The sequence below is a fragment of the Rana temporaria genome, chromosome 1, assembly GCF_905171775.1.
Source record: "Rana temporaria chromosome 1, aRanTem1.1, whole genome shotgun sequence".
In the NCBI taxonomy this organism is placed as follows: domain Eukaryota; kingdom Metazoa; phylum Chordata; class Amphibia; order Anura; family Ranidae; genus Rana; species Rana temporaria.
The window spans coordinates 327,332,179-327,354,797 of record NC_053489.1 but is presented as its reverse complement, the minus strand read 5'-3'; the positions used below and the strand labels follow the sequence as shown (position 1 = coordinate 327,354,797).

Genomic DNA, 22,619 nt, shown 5'->3' with positions numbered 1-22,619 from the left:
ACTGGCCACATCATTGTTTTCCCTTTCCCCTGTTATTAAACATCTGCAAAATAAAACAGAGCGTGGTCTTTCGTCAGTTTGCTCCCATGGGTATGTATTTCGAACTCCTTCACGCAGCACCAAGCACATTTCTCAGACTTGCCAGCCTCCATTCAACCATGCAGAGGCCTGATAAAGAGAATGCAGTTGTGATATCTGTCAAACATCTGACTGACACATTTCAACAGATTCAATAGTCACATCTCCTTTGTACTGCAGACCGGCTTCTGCTTTGCAATTAATTCCTAGAGGAGTGTGTGTATGATTTTCTTTGTTAATAAATGTCATAACAAAAGCAGTTGTGTCTATTATATATTGTACAAAGAACTATCATTTAATGTGACCCATGTAAATAGAACAGTTGTTATCTGTTAAAGTGGGCTGCCTATTAATTAAGGGGGAAAAAAATACAAAACAAAATTGGGTTTAAACTATAAAGACACATAGGGCTTCTTCACACATGTGTCAATTATGAAAAATGAAGCAGTGCTCATTAACGCTCCTATAGGATTTATGATGTGTTTATGACATGTTTTTGTTGTGTTTGTGAAGCGCTGAAAAAGCATGAAGAACGCTTGATAAATACTCATGGAAGTGTTGCTTTTTTAGTGGGATGTTCTTAAAGGGAAAGTGATGTAGGGGAAATTATTTACTTTGAGGAATAGTTAGGTTGTGGTGTGATAGCAGACATTTTGTGAAACTCTGCAACATGGATTCATATATTTTGATCTCTTGGACACTTGGTTTGGGATGGCTCAACTTTGCTGAAACAAACAGCTTTGCAACTGACAATAATGCTCAATGCCTGGCACTGGCAGTATTGCTGCCTGGCCTGATGCTTTTGCCTTCACACAGCAGCAAATGTTGTTGGACAGGAAGTGGTTTGAGCTGCTCTGCCCTAGTTCTCTATTATTTCCCATTCTGGGATACCAAACCCTCCACTGCCTCTCTATCAATGCCCAGCTAACACTTCATAAATACTTTAACACCCCAATGCTATAGGTGCTCTTAAAGTGGTTGTAAACCTCCATGGGTAATTTGTACCTATAGGTAAGTCTAGAATAAGCCTTACCTATAGGTACTGTAAATATCTCTTAAGCGTGTGCCGCTTAGGAGATATTTACTGTGTTGTGTGCCGATGATGTCATTGGCACATGCGCTGTGAAGAAAATGCCCTCTGTGACATTTCTTCCTGAGCGAGTGCCGTGACTGGAAGCTTCCTGGAAGGAAGAGGGGTGAAGATGGATGTGGCCTCCAGCGGAGACAGTGCAGGCTTTGTTTACAGGTAAGTGCCACATATTGGGCTAGTAGCCCATTATGCTTTTAATTTGCAGGGAACATCAGAGTTTACTTCCTCTTTAAGGTGAGGTTATTGAGCATTACTATCTAAATCAATGGAGGGGGCTGACAAGCGTCAATTATTCATGAAAGCGACATGCTACTTACTTTTTAACACGCCATAGTGCTACCGCTCCCGTGTGAACAGCACTGTGTGGTACTATTGTAATAATCATGGCAGGAACGGTTATCACGCTTTCAAAATGCTGAACAAATGCCACATAAACACATGGTATTGAAGCACATGTGAACAAGCCTATACACAAATGGATAGTGGAAAAATGATGCTGAATACAATATAACAAAGTGTCCCCTAGTAAGATTTTAGTTTTCAGGTCTCTCACACTGCTGTTTTCTGCAAATACCCTAAAGCTGAACTCTAGGATAAGCAACAGGCATGTGTATTACTTGAATCTTCAAGTGTTTTGTTTACTATGCGCAGTAATCCAGTGTGAAACATTCCCTCTGTGCAGGAGCTTCCTATAATTAAGACCGATCACTGCTGCTTTCTCTCCTTGTGACAGGTTTTGTACCCACCCTCTCCTGTAGTTTTCTGCAGGTAGAATGTAGGGGGTGGGGCCTGCTGCGTCCATTCCATCCCTCAGACAAGCAATGCACAGGATAGTGATCATGTCTTCACTGCTTTTATATTCTTTTATGGGTATTAAAGAATATATTTAACTGCTTTTACAATGACATGGGCAGGAACCTGATTTTTCTGGGAATACATCATATGGCACCCTACCGAGAATGCTTCTCTGGACACAGCAGATGACTGATCAGTGTACCGAACCGCTGCCGGTACCATGTGATTGCTGTGACTAATAATGGCCGACCACATGACAGTTGTAAACAATGAATGGCTTCCTTTTACGCCATTGATTGTATACAATTGTGTTGCTACCTGTGATTGGTCACAGTGATCACATGGTACAGACAGGGCCAATCACAGTCCATTTGTACCATGTGATTAGCTGTGGTCAATGACAGCTAATCACAACAATGTTACTGCTATAAGCAACCATAGTATGTAAAAAAAAAATCCTGATCAACTCCCTAGAGTGCAAATTAGTATTGCTCTGGTCACAGCGTGACAATATAATGTTAGTATGTATTAGTAAGATAGTGTTGCATGTGTCCTCATAATTGTGGTTTGCTTCTCTACACTTGGGTTATGGCTTTCCAGTCCTTTGAATGCGAGGTGGTGGACAACTAGTATATTGTATAAGTTTATCTGTTTATATCTATGTTTATTACTTATTGTAAGATTTACTGTTTGTCTTTTTTAATCACATAGAACATATGCCTAAGCTCCTGAAGAAGCACTTATGTGCGCAACATGTAGAGCTGAGTCTTAGCATACCTAACCAACCTAAGCCTGTCTGAATATTATCAATCGTCATATCAAAGATGTTTTCTATGATTATATACAGGGAGTGCAGAATTATTAGGCAAGTTGTATTTTTGAGGATTAATTTTATTATTGAACAACAACCATGTTCTCAATGAACCCAAAAAACTCATTAATATCAAAGCTGAATATTTTTGGAAGTAGTTTTTAGTTTGTTTTTAGTTTTAGCTATTTTAGGGGGATATCTGTGTGTGCAGGTGACTATTACTGTGCATAATTATTAGGCAACTTAACAAAAAAAAAATATATACCCATTTCAATTATTTATTTTTACCAGTGAAACCAATATAACATCTCAACATTCACAAATATACATTTCTGACATTCAAAAACAAAACAAAAACAAATCAGTGACCAATATAGCCACCTTTCTTTGCAAGGACACTCAAAAGCCTGCCATCCATGGATTCTGTCAGTGTTTTGATCTGTTCACCATCAACATTGCGTGCAGCAGCAACCACAGCCTCACAGACACTGTTCAGAGAGGTGTACTGTTTTCCCTCCTTGTAAATCTCACATTTGATGATGGACCACAGGTTCTCAATGGGGTTCAGATCAGGTGAACAAGGAGGCCATGTCATTAGTTTTTCTTCTTTTATACCCTTTCTTGCCAGCCACGCTGTGGAGTACTTGGACGCGTGTGATGGAGCATTGTCCTGCATGAAAATCATGTTTTTCTTGAAGGATGCAGACTTCTTCCTGTACCACTGCTTGAAGAAGGTGTCTTCCAGAAACTGGCAGTAGGACTGGGAGTTGAGCTTGACTCCATCCTCAACCCGAAAAGGCCCCACAAGCTCATCTTTGATGATACCAGCCCAAACCAGTACTCCACCTCCACCTTGCTGGCGTCTGCGTCGGACTGGAGCTCTCTGCCCTTTACCAATCCAGCCACGGGCCCATCCATCTGGCCCATCAAGACTCACTCTCATTTCATCAGTCCATAAAACCTTAGAAAAATCAGTCTTGAGATATTTCTTGGCCCAGTCTTGACGTTTCAGCTTGTGTGTCTTGTTCAGTGGTGGTCGTCTTTCAGCCTTTCTTACCTTGGCCATGTCTCTGAGTATTGCACACCTTGTGCTTTTGGGCACTCCAGTGATGTTGCAGCTCTGAAATATGGCCAAACTGGTGGCAAGTGGCATCTTGGCAGCTGCACGCTTGACTTTTCTCAGTTCATGGGCAGTTATTTTGCGCCTTGGTTTTTCCACACGCTTCTTGCGACCCTGTTGACTATTTTGAATGAAACGCTTGATTGTTCGATGATCACGCTTCAGAAGCTTTGCAATTTTAAGAGTGCTGCATCCCTCTGCAAGATATCTCACTATTTTTTACTTTTCTGAGCCTGTCAAGTCCTTCTTTTGACCCATTTTGCCAAAGGAAAGGAAGTTGACTAATAATTATGCACACCTGATATAGGGTGTTGATGTCATTAGACCACACACCTTCTCATTACAGAGATGCACATCACCTAATATGCTTAATTAGTAGTAGGCTTTCGAGCCTACACAGCTTGGAGTAAGACAACATGCATAAAGAGGATGATGTGGTCAAAATACTCATTTGCCTAATAATTCTGCACTCCCTGTACAAGCGTATGTGGTGGTGTGATCCTTAGTATTTAGGCAATTCTTTGATCATGACTATGTTTTAGTAATGTCTATTTTATTTTCTTAAACATTTTGTAATAAAGATGCTCAACTTTTAACTCTGTGTATTGTAGTGTGAATAAATTAAGATTTCAATGTTTCTAATCAGTATTACAATTTGATTAGTATGTGGCACATTTTTATTGTTCTTGCATCCACAGTGCCATCCTGTGGTGATGCAATTAAATCATTTTTCCTGTACTCAGTCCTTAAGTATCCCCAATAGGCCATGTTTGTAGGTTTTCCTTTATCTTTAAATCATAGTCAATGGCTTGGTATTTTGACATCTATTTTATCTAAGAGAAATTCTCAAAACATGGTCTGTTGGGGGTGCTTGAGGACTGAGATTGAGAACAACTGGTGTAGGTGGAGGGGTTGATATAGCTCTGAAGGAGTCCTCTGTGACACTGCAGCTCTCTCTGAAAAAATATCTCAAAATGTTTTGCATTTGCAGAAACCATATTACTTTCAAAGGACACATTAAGAATCTCCTAAATAATATTACTAGAAAACGTCTTTTTAAACTTAATTTAAATAGAATATTTTTTTTATAAAAACATTGGATAAAAGTTGCAGTAGCAGTATCCTGTTTTTAAAGCTGATCTTCACACAGATAAAAATGAAAACATTTTATTGAAATAGGTATTCATTAAAAATCAGTTTCAAAATCAAAATCATAACATGCATTTTTACTCAGTGCTATGATCTTCCTTGATAACAGCCTTCTGTAATCTGGCGAGGGAAAGGGAGGGCAGCAGGCTGAGCTAATCAAGGTTCTATTGCTTAAATGCAAAATGCTTACAGTAGAAGAGATAACAGGGGGACTGATCAGCATGCTTCTTTCTTCACTGCCCAATCAGCAGGCTGTAGTGGGTCCTGGACCAGACTGTATTAGTTTACTGCAATGTAGTCTGCAAAAATATCCAGCACCTGGCAAGGGTTCTTGGATCACAAAACTGGCTAAAATCATTCTAAATATAAAGCAGTTCTTGTATATTTGTTTGAAATATTTTGCTGTGTGCATCATGGAGTTCAAGTGATTGTAAAGGCTTGATTTTTTTCCCTAAAATAATATATTTTTTTATACTTACCTGCTCTGTGAAATGTTATTATACAGAGCAGCCCCCAACCTCCTCTTCTAGAGTCTCCCGCTGGCACTCTTAGCTCCTCCTCTTGCTATGGGGGCACACCTGCAGGATAGAATCTGACCTGGTCTATAGACACAGACAGCACAATGGGCCCTGTTCCCCCACATGATTTGGTTGACAGCAGCGGGAGCCAATGGCTTCCACTGCTGCCTCTGTGTCCATTGGGGAGAGGAACACAGACTCGGGTAAGTACAACAATATATAGGGCTGTGAGGGGGTGATATAACTACTGGGAATTTTTTTACCTTAATGCAAAGAATGCATTAAGGTAAAAATGTCTTGCTTTTACAACCACTTTCCGTTTTAATGAGAAGTCTGCCTAGAGTGTATCACAGCAAAATGAAACACAGCTTACTGGATAAGCGAGCACCATCAATACAGCATGACTGAACTTCAAAGAAACAGTATACGTTTACCAGCTTTTCATTTTAGAACACATTCCATAAAAGAGTACAGTGAGCAAGCAGATTAGTTCCAGCATAGTACTGTTTTTGTGCAGAATGTCAAACTTGATCATTGTAGATATACATATGAGAGATGGTTTCAAATGGAATAATATAAGTTACTGAATTTTAGACATGGCTCTTTACCCATAATTTTAGTTAACACTTATAATAAAATATTCATTACATGTTATCATCTACAAAGATGCTGATATTATAGTGACATTAAACTCTGGTTTAAAAAAAATATTGGTTCAAGAATGTATAGCTATTGGAAAAATATATATCACACTGGAGAGGTAGCAATTTAAAAAGACACATCTCCCGTCAGGAAACCTGATGGATTTATGGAATGGGACATTAAATGCTACATTGATAATGTATATTATCCAGTAAAATATCCTGATATACAAGTATGATAATAAAATATCACATAGAGATGTCTGTGGATTTGGCAAATTTTCATTATTCTTTTGTAGTATATACAGTGCCTTGCGAAAGTATTCGGCCCCCTTGAACTTTGCGACCTTTTGCCACATTTCAGGCTTCAAACATAAAGATATAAAACTGTAATTTGTTTTGAAGAATCAACAACAAGTGGGACACAATCATGAAGTGGAACAAACTTTCAGTGCAGCAAACTCTCTCCAGAAGTTCAGTGAGGATCCAATCCAATGTTGACCTAAATGACTAATGATGATAAATAGAATCCACCTGTGTGTAATCAAGTCTCTGTATAAATGCACCTGCACTGTGATAGTCTCAGAGGTCCGTTTAAAGCGCAGAGAGCATCATGAAGAACAAGGAACTTACCAGGCAAGTCCGAGATACTGTTGTGGAGAAGTTTAAAGCCGGATTTGGATACAAAAATATTTCCCAAGCTTTAAACATCCCAAGGAGCACTGTGCAAGCGATAATATTGAAATGGGAGTATCAGACCACTGCAAATCTACGAAGACCTGGCCATCCCTCTAAACTTTCAGCTCATACAAGAAGAAGACTGATCAGAGATGCAGCCAAGAGGCCCATGATCACTCTGGATGACCTGCAGAGATCTACAGCTGAGGTGGGAGACTCTGTCCATAGGACAACAATCAGTTGTATACTGCACAAATCTGGCCTTTATGGAAGAGTGGCAAGAAGAAAGCCATTTCTTAAAGATATCCATAAAAAGTGTCGTTTAAAGTTTGCCACAAGCCACCTGGGAGACACACCAAACATGTGGAAGAAGGTGCTCTGGTCAGATGAAACCAAAATCGAACTTTTTGGCAACAATGCAAAACGTTATGTTTGGCGTAAAAGCAACACAGCTCATCACCCTGAACACACCATCCCCACTGTCAAACATGGTGGTGGCAGCATCATGGTTTGGGCCTGCTTTTCTTCAGCAGGGACAGGGAAGATGGTTAAAATTGATGGGAAGATGGATGGAGCCAAATACAGGACCATTCTGGAAGAAAACCTGATGGAGTCTGCAAAAGACCTGAGACTGGGACAGAGATTTGTCTTCCAACAAGACAATGATCCAAAACATAAAGCAAAATCTACAATGGAATGGTTCACAAATAAACATATCCAGGTGTTAGAATGGCCAAGTCAAAGTCCAGACCTGAATCCAATCGAGAATATGTGGAAAGAACTGAAAACTGCTGTTCACAAACATTCTTCCATCCAACCTCACTGAGCTCGAGCTGTTTTGCAAGGAGGAATGGGAAAAAATGTCAGTCTCTCGATGTGCAAAACTGATAGAGACATACCCCAAGCGACTTACAGCTGTAATCGCAGCAAAAGGTGGTGCTACAAAGTATTAACTTAAAGGGGCTGAATAATTTTGCACGCCCAATTTTTCAGTTTTTTATTTGTTAAAAAAGTTTGAAATATCCAATAAATTTTGTTCCACTTCATGATTTTGTCCCACTTGTTGTTGTTGATTCTTAAAAAAAAATTACAGTTTTATATCTTTATGTTTGAAGCCTGAAATGTGGCAAAAGGTCGCAAAGTTCAAGGGGCCGAATACTTTCGCAAGGCACTGTATAATCCTTCCCTAGTTTGTCCATATATAATTATTTTATAAGGGATAGTATACGTCTAGGACGGGGTATGTTTAATACAGCCCTTATATATTTTACAATTGGGAGATTGAATTTTTAAGGCATTAGCTGTATGGGTATGCGTGCTGGTTAATTTTGTTCTGGTTGTCGGACGGAGCATGCATAATAGTACAGGTATAGAAAGTTAGTAAGCTGATTGGGGTGATGTAAATAGCATATATGAATGATTTTTGGGAATTAGAATGGACGATAATTCCTCCATTCCTCCTCTTTCTATGTATACATTTGTTGTATTTTCTTTTTTAAATTAGTTTAAATAATATCTTTTGTATGATATATATATATACATATATTTTTTAGGATTTATCACGGAACATTTTTTATTTAAAGTACTTTCCGGATGGATGCCGCAAGGAGTATTTTTAGAAAATGCTTTTATAAAATATTTCCATTGCTTGTAAGTTTTTGCATGTAAATAGAAACTGTTGGAATGATGTACTGTAAAGTACTTTTAATAGGTTTAACCACTTGCCGACGTCTGGACGTCTAAAGACGTCCTGGGCTTTGTGGGGGTATATCTGAATGATGGATGCAGCTACAGGCATCATTCAGATATCGTCATTTTCAGCCGGCTATTCCCTACACCATGAGAATGATCGTAATGGCTTTTCCACCGCTTGATCATTCTTATGGGCAGTAAGAGGGAACATCCCCCCTCCTGCAGCCCTCTGGTGATTCTACCAACTCACCTGTGCGATCGGCCTGTGCGAGAACAGATCCGCCGGCCCCGGATGTTGATCACAGATATTTCCGGTGGAACAGATGGTCACCCGAGTCTCGATGTTTGTCACAGGCCGGGCACGATGTTATGACATCATGCCCGGCCTCTGCATTAAAAAAACGGCGCCACTTTGGCTGTGAAGCGGTGATCGTTTTATTTTATTTTATTTTAGACTTCCCGGCCTAGAGGTGAGATGTAGGGTCTTATTGACCCCCCTGATCTCACTATAAAGAGGACCTGTCATGACATATTCCTATTACAAGGGATGTTTACATTCCTTGTAATAGGAATAAAAGTGATCAAAAATTTAAGTAAAATTAACAATATATATATTTTTTTAAAAGTGCCCCTGTCCCAGTGTGCTCGCATGCAGAAGCAAACGCATACGTAAGTCCCGCCCACATATGAAAATGGTGTTCAGACCACACATGTGAGGTGTAACTTCATCTTTCACATTATGCAAAAAAATTGGACTAACTTTACTGTTTTTTTTTTTAAAGCATGAAACAGTTTCCCCCCCCCCCCCAAAAAACGCGTTTGAAAAATTACTGCTCAAATACCGTGCAAGATAAAAAGTTGCAATGACTGCCATTTTATTCTCTATGGTCTCTGCTAAAAAAATCATATATAATGTTTGGGGGTTCTGTGTAATTTTCTAGCAAAAACTTTATAATTTTTACAGAGAAGTGTCAGAATTGGCCTGGTTAAGTGGTTAAATTGTATATGATGTAACATTTGGATGCTGGATGTAAAATTCTAGTATTCAGGTGACAATGGAGCAGTGGAGCTGATGTCGGCAGTTCCAGTGTCTCTACTGCCTGTTCAAACATTTAAAGTGGGGTGAGTGACATCTCAGGAGAGCCTCCGCTCCCAGTCAATGCCTCTTACGGGGAAACGCATCGGTGGAGCTGAATTCTGTGATGTCACCATGTACCAGCCTGCAGACGTGGTCCTTGGCTGTGTGTTTTATTTTTGTGCCTTCTAACATTTGTATTCATGTAACGTGGTTACTTTTAAATAAATTGTAATTTTACATACTGCACAATGAAGTTTCTTCCTTCTTAAACCCTCTATGCTGGACAACATCTGTAGTAGTATGATCTGTGGGGCCAGAGATATTTAAAAGATATACTGTATCTGAGTGAAGCTGGCCTCTTACCAGGAAGGAGTGTTCTCATGGGAGCATTGGGAATGGAATACCCCAGCTGGCCAATACTGACAGGAGCAAGTTAAATCCTTATAATTTGGGATCCAGCCTTTCTGGTAAGAGGTGTACAGTTTTTTGTGTGGGAGAGAGCACAGTATGAAGCACTGATGTCTTGTGAATCACTTTTTATCTGCATAAGAGCACCTTAAATGGGATTTTTCTTATGATAGTTTCCCTATTTGGACTCAATAATCTGTTGAACATTTAGCATTGGAATATAAATTTATTGTAAGTTGCACACACATCTGTTTTATATAAGAATGTATTCTTTACTCAAAAAAAAGTACCTTCTCTCAGCCTCCTCTCAATCACCAAATTGATTTATTTTTATTTTTGCTGCTGTGATTTGATATCCTGTTAGAGGGTGGCTATATTCATTCTCCATTGCCCCACTGAGGGAGATTTACTAAAACTTGAGTACAGTACTCAGAATCTGGTACAGCTGTGCATGGTAGCCAATCATCTTCATTTTTTTCCCCTTTTTTTTTAACCAATCATCTTCTAACTTAAGCTTAGGCTTTGAAAATAGAACCTAAAGTTTACTGGTTACTATGCAGAGCTGCTCCAGTTTTAGTAAATGTCCCTGTTGTATGTAGGGAAATATCCACCCTCTCTTGCTTGCTACTCAGATATACTATGGACTATGGGATGTGCAGTGTGCATAGAGCAGTGAACATGACCACAACTAACATGCACTGCTCATATCAAACAAATGGAAGAGAAGTGGAGAATTAGAGGTTTTGGAGCCCATGGAGGATGTAACAAGGTGGCAGAAGGACACAGTAAGAAACAATTTCCTGAAAAATAGATTACAGTATTAAGTATGGGATTTTAATGAGTTATTATTGGAGAATAGAGATATTGTTTAGTGTCACTTTATTTCTAAACTCTATAACGACTAAAAACTTTTCAAAAATGCCAGTGTATAGTTTGCATTTCCTAGGTTCATGTACTAGTTAATTTGTTTTTAAATAAAACAATGGATCATCACACTTACCCAGAAATCCATTTGGACATCGACAATGAAACATGTTCACTCCATCCACACAGCTTCCCTCATTTGTACATGGATGTGAAGCACACTCATTTATGTTTTCTTCACACAAGGCACCTTGCAAGAAAAAAAAAATAGTTATTTTAAGAAAGAACTGCAAAAACATCATATATCAAATATCAACTTTTGTGTAAGGCTGAGCAACAGTCTCTAGTGAAAACTCAGTTTATGCTGCAGATCATTTTATTGTTTTATGTTGTTGTGTGAGTTATGTGTTTACTATAAGTACCTACCTTTTGTTTTGATGATTTGATTTTCTTGGCAAAGCAGCTTTTACTTTATATTTGATGGACAGGCCATGAGAATCCACTCAGAAGATATCACCTCCATAAAAAAATTAAGTTCCCTTTACCAATCCCCATAAAGATGCATATAAGGTTGAAATTAGTTCACTTGTTGAAAAAATTGGGACCAGAATTTTGCTGGCATCTTATGGGACCTCTGTATTTCTTGGTCCACTTAAGGGCATGCCCAAAGCCATATTAGAGAGGAATCTCAGGTATGATATATTTTTACATAGTTACAAAGGTCTAGCTTGAATCAATATAACCATGTATATACCATATCTGGCCAATGCCCCCGAAAGCTGAAAATAACATAGACGTCGATACTCCAGTGATCTCCACTTGCTTCTGGGTCCCATGCAGAGAGGCCAACCTCCTGTGTCACCATGCCAGACATTTATCACAGAACTCAGGAGCAAGTGGAAATCACTGGAGTAGCAGTGTCTACTTCACTGATTTTCAGTTTCCAGGGGCATCGGGAATGCTATTTACATAGTTGCATTGGTCCAAGCTGGAGCTCCAAGCTGGAGCGATGTAGCTATATAAAAATAAAAAATTAAAAAACAAAAAATAAGAGATTTTGGGGCTTTTTGACCTCAGATCTCTCAATAAAGAGGACCTGTTATTCTTATTTATATTACAAGGGATGTTTACATCCCTTGTAATAGGATTAAAATAAAATAAAAATAAAGGGACAGTAAAAAAATAAAAAATACTATAAGATTTTTTTTTTTAAGTACTATCTGTATTTGCACAATATGTGGGTATGTATGAGTAGTATAGCCTGGGTAGATAGCGCTTTATCTTTTATTGTTATTCTATCAAGTAGATTAGGCATCTTGTGATAGCAGCTATCCAGATAGTATTTATCAATTCACATCACACAAAAGATTCATTTATATTGTGCAGGTGTTTTTAGTATTCTTTTGAATGTTCCCATGAACAAAAAATCATGAATCTTGCCAGAAATCCAGTAAACTCTGAAATTCATTGTTTGAGTTGCCTCTGCCTCTAAGGGACTGGGGGCCTGATTCTCAAAAGAGATACGCAGACTTAACTGCTGTTCAGTCTGTGCCTAACTTTGGAAACGATTCTCAAAAGGCTTTTTCCAAAGTTAGGCAGAAAATCTGACATGTGTAAGACACTTACACGGTCAGATTTTAGGATGCAGTACCGCATCCGCCACTGGGGGCATTTCTCATTGAAATGCAGCTTTGCGTATGCAAATGAGGACTTAAGCAGATTTTCAAAGCATTTCATCACTGTGATTTCTGCCTAAGTTCCGAATTTGCCTGCGCAAAACTAGGGCTGGTTTTATAATGTGTAAAGTTAGTCAAACCTTGTAAAGGCCCATTCAAGCGACGGCATTTGGTATGCATTCCTGAGGGAGAACTCCACGGCAATTTTTAAATTCAAAACCGGCATGGGTTCCCCCCCAGGAGCATACCAGGCCCTTAGGTCTGGTATGGGTTGTAAGGAGACCCCCCCTCCGCCGAAAAATCGACGTAGGGGGTCCCCCTACAATCCATACCAGACCCGTATCCAAAGCACGCTACCCGGCCGGTCAGGAATGGGAGTGGGGACAAGCGAGCGCCCCCCCCCCTTCTCCTGAGCCGTGCCAGGCCGCATGCCCTCAACATGGGGGGGTTGGGTGCTCTGGGGCAGGGGGGCGCACTGCGGGCCCCCCCCACCCCAGAGCACCCTGTCCCCATGTTGATGAGGACAGGACCTCTTCCCGACAACCCTTGCCGTTGGTTGTCGGGGTCTGCGGGCGGGGGCTTATCGGAATCTGGGAGTCCCCTTTAATAAGGGGGCCCCCAGATACCGGCCCCCCACCCTAAGTGAATGGATATGGGGTACATCGTACCCCTATCCATTCACCTGGAGGCAAAAAGTAAAAGTTAGTAAACACACAACACAAGGGTTTTTAAAATAATTTATTATTCTGCTCCGGATGCCCCCCCTGTCTTCTTTATTAGCTCTATTACCAGGGGGGGCTTCTTCTTCCACTCTCCGGGGGTCTTCCACTCTCCGGGGGTCTTCTTCCATCTTCTCCCCTCTTCCGCTGTTGACTCGGCGAACCCCGGTTCTTCTGCAGATGTCCGGTGCCTTCTTCTTCAGCGCTGGCTGCCTGCTATCTGTGTGTGTTAGCTCAATTTCTAACAGGCAGCCAGCGCGGTCTTCTGTGACGTCAGGTTCTTCTTCTCCCCTCTTCCGATGTTGCCTCGTCGCCTCTTGTCACTGTAATGATGGAAGCGCGCCTTGCATCCCATTTATATAGGCATCACCGTCCCATCATGCTCCGGCAGGTACCCACGTGGTGGGTGTCTACCCACGTGCACCCACCACGTGGGTACCTACCGGAGCATGATGGGACGGTGATGCCTATATAAATGGGATGCAAGGCGCGCTTCCATCATTACAGCGACAAGATGCGACGAGTCAACATCGGAAGAGGGGAGAAGAACAGAAGGGAAGACCCTGACGTCACAGAAGACCGCGCCGGCTGCCTGTTACTAATTGAGCTAACACACAAAGATAGCAGGCAGCCAGCGCTGAAGAAGAAGGCACCGGACATCTGCAGAAGAACCGGGGTTCGCCGAGTCAACAGCGGAAGAGGGGAGAAGATGGAAGAAGACCCCCGGAGAGCGGAGAAGCCCCCCCCGGAGAGCGGAAGAAGAAACCACCCCCGGAGAGTGGAAGAAGACCCCCGGAGAGTGGAAGAAGAAGCCCCCCCTGGTAATAGAGCTAATAAAGAAGACAGGGGGGGCCTCCGGAGCAGAATAATAAATTATTTTAAAAACCCTTGTGTTGTGTGTTTACTAACTTTTACTTTTTGCCTCCAGGTGAATGGATAGGGGTACGATGTACCCCATATCCATTCACTTAGGGTGGGGGGCCGGTATCTGGGGACCCCCTTATTAAAGGGGACTCCCAGATTCCGATAAGCCCCCGCCCGCAGACCCCGACAACCAACGGCAAGGGTTGTCGGGAAGAGGTCCTGTCCTCATCAACATGGGGACAGGGTGCTCTGGGGTGGGGGGGCCCGCAGTGCGCCCCCCTGCCCCAGAGCACCCAACCCCCCCATGTTGAGGGCATGCGGCCTGGCACGGCTCAGGAGGGGGGGGGGGGCGCTCGCTCGTCCCCACTCCCTTCCTGACCGGCCGGGTAGCGTGCTTTGGATACGGGTCTGGTATGGATTGTAGGGGGACCCCCTACGTCGATTTTTCGGCGTGGGGGGGTCTCCTTACAACCCATACCAGACCTAAGGGCCTGGTATGCTCCTGGGGGGGGGAACCCATGCCGGTTTTTTCTTTGAAAATTGGCATGGAGTTCTCCCTCTCAGGAATGCATGCTGAGCGACGCTGTCATTTTTTTTTTAAATTATTTGTTTTCCCGGCGCGTCTTTTTTTTTTCACCCGTCGCAACTTTAGTGTCCCGTCGAAATTCTCAAAGCCGCCCGGCGTTAATTACGTTCGCGCGCTGCACGTCGGGAAAATGACGTCACACGCATGCGCAGTACGGCCGGCGCGGGAGCGCGCCTCATTTAAATTTTAAACGCCCCCAGGAGAGGAGGACCGCCTTACGACGGCGGCACTTAAGTTACACGGCCTGAAATTTCTAGGTAAGTGCTTTGACGATCGGGCACTTAGGTAGAGATTTTAAGTCAGTGTAACTTAACTGCTGAAATTTAAGTTAGGCTACGTTTTTGGGAATTTGGCCCTGGAATCCTTAGCAGTATTATTAGCCCTTCAGTGACAATAGAACTCCTTCTCCTTATGATATAAAGACAGGGGGAGTGTTCCTGAGCTCAGGAGATGAGAACTTGGCTGGGCTGACAACACTGCCTGTGATTTTAGTGCAGCAGATACACTGTGTTGTCACTTCAAACAAGAAGCTAGGAGCACAATGGATTTCTGGTAGATCAACAGGTAAAGTCAGAATTTTTTTAGGGGATAAAATGTTAAAATGTGTATATATTGCAGACCTGTAGTGAATTTGTTTTATTTTTGCTTAGACATGCAGTGAAAGGACCACAGAAATACCACAGTAGATCACATGAATAAACTATGCCTTAATACATGGTGTGAACTGGGCCTGTCTTATGCCGCGTACACACCATGGGCCAAATTCTCAAAAAGTCTGCGTAACTTAAATTTCTGCAGTTAAGTTACACTGACTTAAAATTTCTACCTAAGTGCCCGATCGTCAAAGCACTTAGGTAGAAATTTCAGGCCGTGTAACTTAAGTGCCGCCGTCGTAAGGTGGTCCTCCTCTCCGGGGGGCGTTTAAAATTTAAATGAGGCGCGCTCCCGCGCCGGCCGTACTGCGCATGCGTGTGACGTAATTTTCCCGACGTGCAGCGCGCGAACGTAATTAACGCCGGGCGGCTTTGAGAATTTCGACGGGACACTAAAGTTGCGACGGGTGAAAAAAAAAGACGCGCCGGGAAAACAAATGATTATAAAAAAAAATTACAGCGTCGCTCAGCATGCATTCCTGAGAGGGAGAACTCCATGCCAATTTTCAAAGAAAAAAACGGCATGGGTTCCCCCCCCAGGAGCATACCAGGCCCTTAGGTCTGGTATGGGTTGTAAGGAGACCCCCCCACGCCGAAAAATTGACGTAGGGGGTCCCCCTACAATCCATACCAGACCCGTATCCAAAGCACGCTACCCGGCCGGTCAGGAATGGGAGTGGGGACGAGCGAGCGCCCCCCCCCTCCTGAGCCGTGCCAGGCCGCATGCCCTCAACATGGGGGGGTTGGGTGCTCTGGGGCAGGGGGGCGCACTGCGGGCCCCCCCACCCCAGAGCACCCTGTCCCCATGTCGATGAGGACAGGACCTCTTCCCGACAACCCTTGCCATTGGTTGTCGGGGTCTGCGGGCGGGGGCTTATCGGAATCTGGGAGTCCCCTTTAATAAGGGGGCCCCCAGATACCGGCCCCCCACCCTAAGTGAATGGATATGGGGTACATCGTACCCCTATCCATTCACCTGGAGGCAAAAAGTAAAAGTTAGTAAACACACAACACAAGGCTTTTTAAAATAATTTATTATTCTGCTCCGGATGCCCCCCCTGTCTTCGTTATTAGCTCAATTACCAGGGGGGGCTTCTTCTTCCACTCTCCGGGGGTCTTCTCCGCTCTCCGGGGGGGGTTTCTTCTTCCGCTCTCCGGGGGGGGCTTCTCCGGACTCCGGGGGGCTTCTTCCATCTTCTCCCCTCTTCCGCTGTTGACTCGGCGAACCCCGGTTCTTCTGCAGCTCTCCGGTGCCTTCTTCTTCAGCGCTGGCTGCCTGCTATGTTTGTGTGTTAGCTCAATTAGTAACAGGCAGCCGGCGTGGTCTTCTGTGACGTCAGCGTCTTCTGTTCTTCTCCCCTCTTCCGATGTTGCCTCGTCGCCTGTTGTCGCTGTAATGATGGAAGCGCGCCTTGCATCCCATTTATATAGGCATCACTGTCCCATCATGCTCCGGTAGGTACCCACGTGGTGGGTGCCTACCCACGTGCACCCACCACGTGGGTAGACCCCCGGAGAGTGGAAGAAGAAGCCCCCCTGGTAATTGAGCTAATAACGAAGACAGGGGGGGCATCCGGAGCAGAATAATAAATTATTTTAAAAAGCCTTGTGTTGTGCGTTTACTAACTTTTACTTTTTGCCTCCAGGTGAATGGATAGGGGTACGATGTACCCCATATCCATTCACTTAGGGTGGGGGGCCGGTATCTGGGGACCCCCTTATTAAAGGGGACTCCCAGATTCCCATAAGCACCCCGCCCGCAGACCCCGACAACCAATGGCAAGGGTTGTCGGGAAGAGGTCCTGTCCTCATCGACATGGGGACAGGGTGCTCTGGGGTGGGGGGGCCCGCAGTGCGCCCCCCTGCCCCAGAGCACCCAACCCCCCCATGTTGAGGGCATGCGGCCTGGCACGGCTCAGGAGGGGGGGGGACGCTCGCTCGTCCCCACTCCCTTCCTGGCCGGCCGGGTAGCGTGCTTTGGATACGGGTCTGGTATGGATTGTAGGGGGACCCCCTACGTCAATTTTTCGGCATGGGGGGGTCTCCTTACAACCCATACCAGACCTAAGGGCCTGGTATGCTCCTGGGGGGGAACCCATGCCGGTTTTGAATTTAAAAATTGCCGTGGAGTTCTCCCTCAGGAATGCATACCAAATGCCGTCGCTGGAACGGGCCTTTACAATGTGTGACTAACTTTCCACATTATAAAACCAGCCCTAGTTTTGCGCAGGCAAATTCGGAACTTACGCAGAAATCACAGTGCTGAAATGCTTTGAAAATCTGCTTAAGTCCTCATTTGCATACGCAAAGCTGCATTTCAATGAGAAATGCCCCCAGTGGCGGATGCGGTACTGCATCCTAAAATCTGACCGTGTAAGTGTCTTACACATGTCAGATTTTCTGCCTAACTTTGGAAAAAGCCTTTTGAGAATCGTTTCCAAAGTTAGGCACAGGGATACGCAGGCTGAACAGCAGTTAAGTCTGCGTATCTCTTTTGAGAATCAGGCCCCATCACTTTATGTGATGAAAAAAAACGACACTTTCTGTGAAGTAAAAAATGACGTTTTTGAAACTTCAATTTTCAAAGACGAAGTTGCCTACACACCATCGTTTTCTCACAATGATCTTGCAAAGCGAGGTTACGTTCCACCACGTTTTACCATTGAAGCTTGCTTCATAAGTAGCTTCTGGGCATGCGTGGATGAAAAAACGTCTTAGAAAACGATGTTTTTTGCTACACACGGTCAATTTCTGTGCAGTAAAAAGTGCACTTTTGAAAAACGACACATAAAATTGAAGCATGCTTCAATTTTTTTTGGTCGTTTTTTACAAGACATAAAACGACGTTTTCCCCCACACACAGTCAATTAAAGTGACGTTTTTAAAAACGTCATTTTTTTTCATCACATAAAGTGATGGTGTGTACGCGGCATTAGAGTATTTGTTTTTCTTGAATGTAAATAGGGCCATTCTTTTTACCTCTAAAGCCAGCAGCGCATTGGCAATCAAATTTTCCAATGCCATCTTTACAAATTCCATTGTTTCTGCAAGGCATGGATTTGCAGTCATCAATGTTGATTTCACATTTTGTACCTGAAAGAATATAAAAAAAACTCTAAAGCACCAAAGCACATAAACAGTTGGCTAATAAGAGAAAGTGCATGCTTCAAACTGCTGAAATGAATGTACTCTGCAAATGTGGCATTCTGGCCGATATAGATATTTCGGTTCACAGCCAAGGGACAATAATCATTTGTAGAAAGGTAGTGTTTTATTAATAATAAATCCATGCAACATATTAATTTATGTTGCATTTTATATTTAACCCTAGTTCCAAATTTCCATGGTTGTTAATTGTTGAGCACAGGCATATTATCATTTATTTCCACAACAATAGATGTAAATGGAGCCTTGGAAAGTAGTGCAGAGTGAAAAGAAAGTATTATTTAATTAGAAGGATACTATAAATCTGCCAACCATCCTCTCTAGAGGCAGATTTCTAATGGTGACATCACTAAAATGGCTTTTCAGCCATCTGCTCCTCGCATAAAACATGAATTAAAAAGAATAATGTTTATTTCTATGTGAAACTTCAGCATAATGTCCTAAAATGAGCTTCACGTTCTGTCTGATTCCTACTGGTGATAATTCTTGTGTTTGAACATAACTTGTTGCCAGCATCCAGGACAGCGTTAATATAGAAAGGAAGCAATATCTAGCAAGTGGACATTGATGGTCAGACTTTCAGGCCAGGGAAGTATGTTTAAAAAAAATTATTTAATAGCATATAAATTAACAGACAATAATACAATATAATATTACAATAGTTTTTACAGAAAATTGATCACTGTACGTTCCTCAGAAGTCGCCAACGCACGTTTCGCCGTGGGGCTTCTTCAGGACGAAGACGAGGAATATATGTTTTAGCAGTGAAACAGACATTTATCTGTAATGATACAGTGTGGTAGATTAGTAACAAAAACATATAAGAAAATTAAAATAAATGAATGTTTCAAAGTGTATTTACATGTCCAATGGTCCTTCAACGGATACATCCATGAGGCATATAAGGCACAGGTAGAAAAAATCAGCAGAATCAGCAATAAGCTTGTATAAAAGTTCTCATGAGCCAAGGATCTAATTAATAGGAAATAAATGAGCTTATTATCATTGCATGATGTCGATTGCTACCAAAGTGTGGAGACATGCACCCAAAAAGAATAATAGGTAAAGAGTAGAAGAAAAAAATAAAAAATAAAATATAAAAATATAAAAAGTAGAAAAAGAAAAGGAAAATAAATAGATAAATCAGCTAAATGCCAGGAATTGTATCATTACAATTCCTGGCATTTAGCTGATTTATCTATTTATTTTCTTTTTCTACTTTTTATATTTTTATATTTTATTTTTTATTTTTTTCTTCTACTCTTTACCTATTATTCTTTTTGGGTGCATGTCTCCACACTTTGGTAGCAATCGACATCATGCAATGATAATAAGCTCATTTATTTCCTATTAATTAGATCCTTGGCTCATGAGAACTTTTATACAAGCTTATTGCTGATTCTGCTGATTTTTTTCTACCTGTGCCTTATATGCCTCATGGATGTATCCGTTGAAGGACCATTGGACATGTAAATACACTTTGAAACATTCATTTATTTTAATTTTCTTATATGTTTTTGTTACTAATCTACCACACTGTATCATTACAGATAAATTTCTGTTTCACTGCTAAAACATATATTCCTCGTCTTCGTCCTGAAGAAGCCCCACGTTGGCGACTTCTGAGGAACGTACAGTGATCAATTTTCTGTAAAAACTATTGTAATATTATATTGTATTATTGTCTGTTAATTTATATGCTATTAAATATTTTTTTTTAAACATACTTCCCTGGCCTGAAAGTCTGACCATCAATGTCCACTTGCTAGATATTGCTTCCTTTACGTTATTACAGATGTGGCCCATGTGAGTGCTACCCTCATGTCCCCATTTTTCTTACCCCCTTTTTTCTTTCTCTGACTTTGATCCCCCTTTTCTCTCCCCCCCCCCTTTTTCTTCTTTCCTTCCTTCTGTTCCTTATCCTCTTCTTTCCCTTCTTTGTTTGAAGCGTTAATATAGAGGCCAAAAGGACGTCCGCCCTGGGCACATGAAAACAGCTTGCCCATCAAGACTTGTGAGTAACTAAATTCCACACAATAGAATGAATGGACTCGTTCTAATTCTGTCAGACCAAAATCCACTCATGTCAGGATAGATTCTTACTATTACTGAGGCAGCTGAAGGCCTTAGATGGCTGAGGAATAGAATAGGTTATTTGACTGTCATCAACTATCATTTGGTGTTAAAAATGCGATCTGTAGCTCTAAAAGTTTAGTAGAAAAAAACGAAACCTGTACTGAGGAATTATGGAGCTATCCTTGCGACCTCTCGTTCTACATATTTTAGTTGCCTATGTACTTATTCATATACTTTAAAGCTCTGACCTGGAACAAGACATTTTGAAAGTATCTAAGCCGGAAACTGCCCTTAAAATTGTACCTTTATGCCCTGTACACACGACCGGTTTTCCCGTCGGAATAAACTCTGACAATTTTTCCGACAGAGTCCTGACTGAATTCCGCTCAAGCTGCCTTGTATACACACGGTCACATCAAATTCTGACCATCAAGAATGCGGTGATGTACAAAACTATGACGAGCCGAGAAAAATTAAGTTCAATGCTTACGAGCATGCGTCGACTTGATTCTGAACATACATGGTTTTTAGTCCGTCGGAATTGCATCCAGGCGAACGGAAATTTGAAAAAATTGAAAACATGTTCTCTATCTAATTCCGTTGGAATTACAGATGGAAAAAGTCCTAAGGGGCATCGGAATATCCGATGAAAAGCTTCCGTCTGACTTTTTCTGTCGGAAATTCCGCTCGTGTGTACGAGGCATTAGAAGGAGTTTAGTAACGACACTTTCCATATTTCTGTCCTCATAGGTTCTCTAAGTGTAGGGTGGGTCTAAAGCCTAGTAAACATGGGCCCTATATTCAATAGAAACCAACTGACATTCTGCCTGTGTGTATGGCAGCCGGTCCAACAGAAGCCAGCTTCTGTCGAAGGCTAATGACCAAAAAAGGTCTGCTTACCAAAGGGAATGGTGTCCCCGCAGAACACACTAGCACAGTGGGGGGAGATTGCTGTATTGACATTGGATTATTAGTACAGCGGCTCCGACCTGAGCTGTCAGGTTTTTTAAGTTTAACCTGCTGGGTTGAATGAAAAAAAAAATGTGGTTTGTACAAGGCTTAAGAGGCTAAATGACTACTGAAGTATGTTTACTCTAGCCCAGTGGTGGTCAGCTTACTAGATAAAAAGAGACCTGGACTGTGGCCCCAGATATAACCATAATATGGCTGTTAGGAGCATTTCATATGCTGCTGCACCATATTTCTCTGCAACCTGCAACCCTCTGCTCTGACTAGCTGGTGGTGGCACTCCCTCATTGCTGGGCAATGGTTGGCTCAAATTGCTCTGCCTCTTTTCTGCATTTAGGGTGCTTTAATTTAACATCACCAGCCCACAACTTGTTACCACTCAATTTGATTCTGACCCTAGTTACCCTGCCGTGACCATTGCCTGTTACTGGATTACCTTTTAAACTACTTCCTGCCCTGACCTCTGTCTGTCCCTGTACTGCGTTTAGGGTCTGCTGTCTGCCCTGATCTTTGCCTATCCATGGATTACATTTTTTTGTCTGCTGCCTGCCCTGACCTTTGCCTGCCCCTGATTATGTTTATCATCTGTTACCTGCACTGAACTTTGTGTGTACCTGAGGTAGGCTTATCGTCTGCTGCCTGTCTCTGGATTGCACTTACCACCATCCCTGACCACCACCTGCCTCTGGATTTTGTTATCAGCTACTCTCCTCAATGCCTAATGCTCCTAAAAATAATATTCTACCCTCTTTTTTTGCTCAGTCCCCTGTGCCACTTAGCAAGAGACTATAGCACTGTGTACTAAGCCCTATGGGCACCTGTTAAAGTAGGCCTGCCTGCCTTAAGTAAATGGGGGCTGCTAGAGGGTAAGTAGACTCGCCAGCTATAGTCTTTGAGCTAGTCTGGAACTACTGGAATACCTGTAAAGAGATTCCTGCTGAATCATTTAAAAATTAAAGCTGCGGGTGACCCTTTTAGCACCACCTTGT

The 22,619-nt window shown here is 42.3% G+C and overlaps 1 protein-coding gene across 2 annotated transcripts in view; it reads right to left on the bottom strand.

Moving 5' to 3' along the window:
• The window catches only part of SVEP1 (sushi, von Willebrand factor type A, EGF and pentraxin domain containing 1), a 503,752-nt gene that overhangs the window by 157,607 nt on the left and 323,526 nt on the right, over window positions 1–22,619 (bottom strand). For both annotated transcript variants that reach the window (XM_040360718.1, XM_040360710.1), the window contains exons 22-23: window positions 18,400–18,513; window positions 11,059–11,172 (exon numbers count right to left, since the gene is read on the bottom strand). In XM_040360718.1, coding sequence (XP_040216652.1) covers window positions 11,059–11,172; window positions 18,400–18,513 — 228 coding nt within the window. The remainder of the gene's footprint in view (window positions 1–11,058; window positions 11,173–18,399; window positions 18,514–22,619) is intronic.